This window comes from Pleuronectes platessa, chromosome 12, assembly GCF_947347685.1.
Source record: "Pleuronectes platessa chromosome 12, fPlePla1.1, whole genome shotgun sequence".
Taxonomy (NCBI): domain Eukaryota; kingdom Metazoa; phylum Chordata; class Actinopteri; order Pleuronectiformes; family Pleuronectidae; genus Pleuronectes; species Pleuronectes platessa.
The window spans coordinates 3969642-3973473 of NC_070637.1; the positions used below are offsets into that span (position 1 = coordinate 3969642).

Genomic DNA, 3832 nt, shown 5'->3' on the forward strand with positions numbered 1-3832 from the left:
TGAATTATGAAAAAGAGAGCAGATTTATTTAAGCTCCAGTGAATGGAATACGTTTCCATAATTTTCATTGTTTATATTGTTGAGCATTATCTGCTTAAATTTATTTTATTTGTGGACAAACTCCATATAAAATATATCATACAAAAATTATTGTTCAAAATGAAAAGTCTTCATGTCGAGATATACTTCAAATACTAAAATGTGAAAGTACATTGTATAAAAAAATACTGAGAAATTTGTACTTACTCAAAATAAACAACTTCCTCACTTCCTTTATGAAACATTCAAACTGAATAACAACACTCACGTCTGAGACGACACTGTTAGAAATGTGACAAATAGCCGTTTGACCAAAACATAAGGAAGTAAAATATGTTAATGATCTGGTCTTGAGGAACTAGACGTCTTCTTGGAGCCTTCAGCACATTTGAGTCTGACAGGAAAGATTAGAACAGCTGGTTTCTGACAAAACTAAATTTAATTCCAAATTTATCCTCACTGATTGTCCCACAGTAGGAAAATGGATGAAACTGAAGTTCTTTATAATATTAAGTCCACAAGAGCGGGGGGAAACACAGAAGGTGAGTTTTAAAGTATTATACTGAATTCTGAGTGAACACATTGTTTTATATTATTATTATTATTATTATTGATTTAAGATGTTAAAACAGTGAGTTGTTCATTTGTAAATTGTTCATTTTCATCTGTCTTTGACTCGGTGGACTTGATTTCCCTGTTTTTCCATTTTGCAAAACTGAAACTTTCAAGAAGTCTCCAGGATTCATCCCTTGTGTTTTTCTGTTTGACAGAAACATGAACACTTATACCAGCAGAACATAAATGTACATATATGTATATTCTTTTGTTGCAGTGGCCACACCCTGTACGGATGAACCCACTTATTCCAACGTCAATTACTCAGAAACTCAGCGACCTGGTGGGTGATAAACTGCACGGAACTATTTTAACAATCGTGTTTTTCAAAGGAAATGTAAAGACCAAAAGTGCTTGAAACCAGAAGAAATGAAAATCGATTTTCATTTCTTCTGGTTTTTGATTGTTGATTCGGGAAGACACCACTAATGACCTCAAGACCTTTTCAATATTTCTGACTTTGTATTATAGAAAAAAATAATATGCAGATCAAATGATAATGGACATAAGTTAGTTCCAGCCATATTGTTGTGTATACTAAAGTAAAAAATAACATTTCTGTCCTAAACCTTGAGTTCAATCACATAATAAAATGTGTTTTCTGCCTTTAAATGATTTTGACCCTCATGTACATTAAATCAGTTTGAAGCCAGTTATGTGAATAAATGCTCCTCTTTAGTTCGAGTAAAAAGGAAGTTCAATTCTATTTGAAAGATTAAGAGAAGGAGTAAAAACTGTCAGCTTTTTTTTCCTGTACAAAAGTGTGAGTATAAGTCAGTGGTGTGAAAAAAAACTAAACAAGAACTGACAGAGAAATATTTATAGTCAACACCAAAGAACCAGTCGAGCCTTCCTGTCGGCTACAATCCCTCTTTAATCTGTTAGGGTTCATTTCGTTGGTCGACTGCAAAAACAAAAGACATGAAAGTGGGAGTTCATCTTTAAAGACTGTTATGAATATTAGACATTTATCTTCATCATCTTTCTCTTCTGCTGTTAAACAACCTGCAGCATCAAGCAGGCGATCGGGGGTCACATCGGAGCGAGTGGCCCTGCTGGTCCTCAGTGCTCTCCTGGCAGCTGCCGTCATAGCTCTTGGTGTAACCCGTGAGTTTGAGTCCTAGAAGTACATTTTTCAGAACAAGTCATTAAATCTGTCCGAACACTTCTTGAAACTAAAACTTTTACTTGTAGATGTTTGTTTGTTTTGATGTTAAATCAACAAATGAAAATTAAATTACATTTCAAGTTAATGATTCTCCTGCTCGTCATCAAGAACTAAACTTTATCAAATGAAGGTTTAACCTTTACTGATGAGATTGTCTTTTTGTAATCAGTTTATGAAAATACTCAAACCAAGAAGCTTCTAGAGGAATGTGAGGCAAAACATCTCTCAGGTAAACTTTCCATTTTTTTCCTGAAGGTTTTAAGGTTTCATCCGCAGCAAGGTCACTTTATCGTAAAGTAGTTTCTTAACATTACTGCTTCTTCTCTGTTCTGATGATTCTGATGAACGACTGATAAAAGTTACATTTTATTTAACAGAAGACCTCAGTGGGACAGAACCATCCAAAGTGGAGCAGCCAAGTCAACCTCCTTCAGTAAGAGGTAAGTCACACATTAGCTTCTCCTGATGATGATTGAAGAAACAATAAAGGACTGACGGATACAGCCACTTCTCCTGTGTCTCAGTTCAGCGGCTGCATCCTTCAGAGGACGCGGTCGACCCGACCCATGAAGGAGACGTCCTGGTGGTTTGGGAACAGAAACGAGACATTATCATCTACAAAGGATTTCCATGCTCGTGGCTGCCCTTACCGCTGTTGCCTAGCAACAGAGCTGAACTTAGACTAGATGAGAACGTTTTTATGCCCTTTGTTTTATTTTAACATTTGTTCCATTAGATGTTCAGTGGTAACAAGAAGCATCGGACGTCTCAACGCCTGCCGGCTCCATTAACCTTTTGAAAAGGGGTTTGTCACCTGAGTGCAATGAATTCTGGGATAGGTTGGGACAGGAAGGATCCACCCGTTGGAGCCTTTGTTTCTCTGGGTTAGACGGATGCATTTGTCAGCCCCATTTGAAGGAGCCTCTGATATAGGACAGCGTAGTCACTGCCCTTCACATTTAAAGTCACTGCAGCTTCCAGATCTAAAGTAACCAGTGATTTCCTTTGCTGTTATCTCTCCAAAGATGAAATATGTCCGAGGTGCGAGGACAGCTGGGAGCCACATGGAGGAAAGTGCTACTTCTTCTCCTCGGTTAGGTTATCCTGGACTCAGAGTAGAACACAATGCAAATCAATGAGGGGAGACCTGGTTGTGATAAACAACAGAGAGGAGCAGGTATAAAACACTGCTGCAGGTCCATGTCCTAACCCTATTTTATCACATCGTCACCGATATATCACCTTCTTCTCTTCAGAAATTCCTGCAATCTAGACTGATGAAAAAAATGGACTATCCTGAGGAAAAGTTCTGGATCGGACTGACAGACTCAAAGAACGAGGATGTATGGCTTTGGGTGGACGACACACAACTGGATCCAAGGTTTGTTATTGAGAAAGCACTTTTTGTCATCGACGTCAGTATGAAGGTTTTCATGGATCCGGTTCTGTGTTTCACAGATTGACGTTTTGGCGTCACTACGAGCCAAACAACAGGAAAGGGGATAATCCCGATGGAGAGAACTGTGTGATAATGGGGGAGGAATACCTGATGTCCTGGATCGATAAATCCTGCAAATCGTCTCTTAAAAGTATTTGTGAGAAACCAGAAGAAGCATGTGGTTGAAATCCAGTTGGATCAGATTGAACTCGAGTCCTCAGTGACTTTCACAAACTGAGGCATGATGTTTTATTAATGAAGATCTTCTCCAGACATTAACAGCTTTGAATAATATCTAGTCTCATATGTTCATGTTTAGTTTCCATGTTATTGTATGCATATAAAAAATTTGATTTAATATCTCCTTTTTTCATGTTGAGTCTATTCTGAGTGTTTGTGTGAGAAACTAGAGATTGAGAACATTTCAACTTCTCGGGAAAAAAGTTTACTGACATTTATTAATATTGTGAGAAGTTATTTTGAGTCATTTTCTCATAGACTTCAATAGAAACAACAAGTGGAGTCGCCCTCTGCTGGTCGGTTGAGAGAATACAAGTTTCAGGCACTTCTGC

The 3832-nt window shown here is 37.8% G+C and overlaps 1 protein-coding gene across 1 annotated transcript; it reads left to right on the forward strand.

The window, feature by feature from the left end:
* The first annotated feature begins 366 nt into the window (after positions 1-366).
* On the forward strand, positions 367-3618 carry LOC128453755 (hepatic lectin). The gene is made up of 8 exons (XM_053436831.1): positions 367-581; positions 872-937; positions 1666-1761; positions 1992-2051; positions 2200-2262; positions 2848-2999; positions 3079-3203; positions 3281-3618. Exons 1-8 carry the CDS (start codon positions 521-523, stop codon positions 3444-3446), a joined length of 789 nt encoding a protein of 262 aa, XP_053292806.1. The 5' UTR covers positions 367-520; the 3' UTR covers positions 3447-3618.
* Positions 3619-3832: the final 214 nt, after the last annotated feature.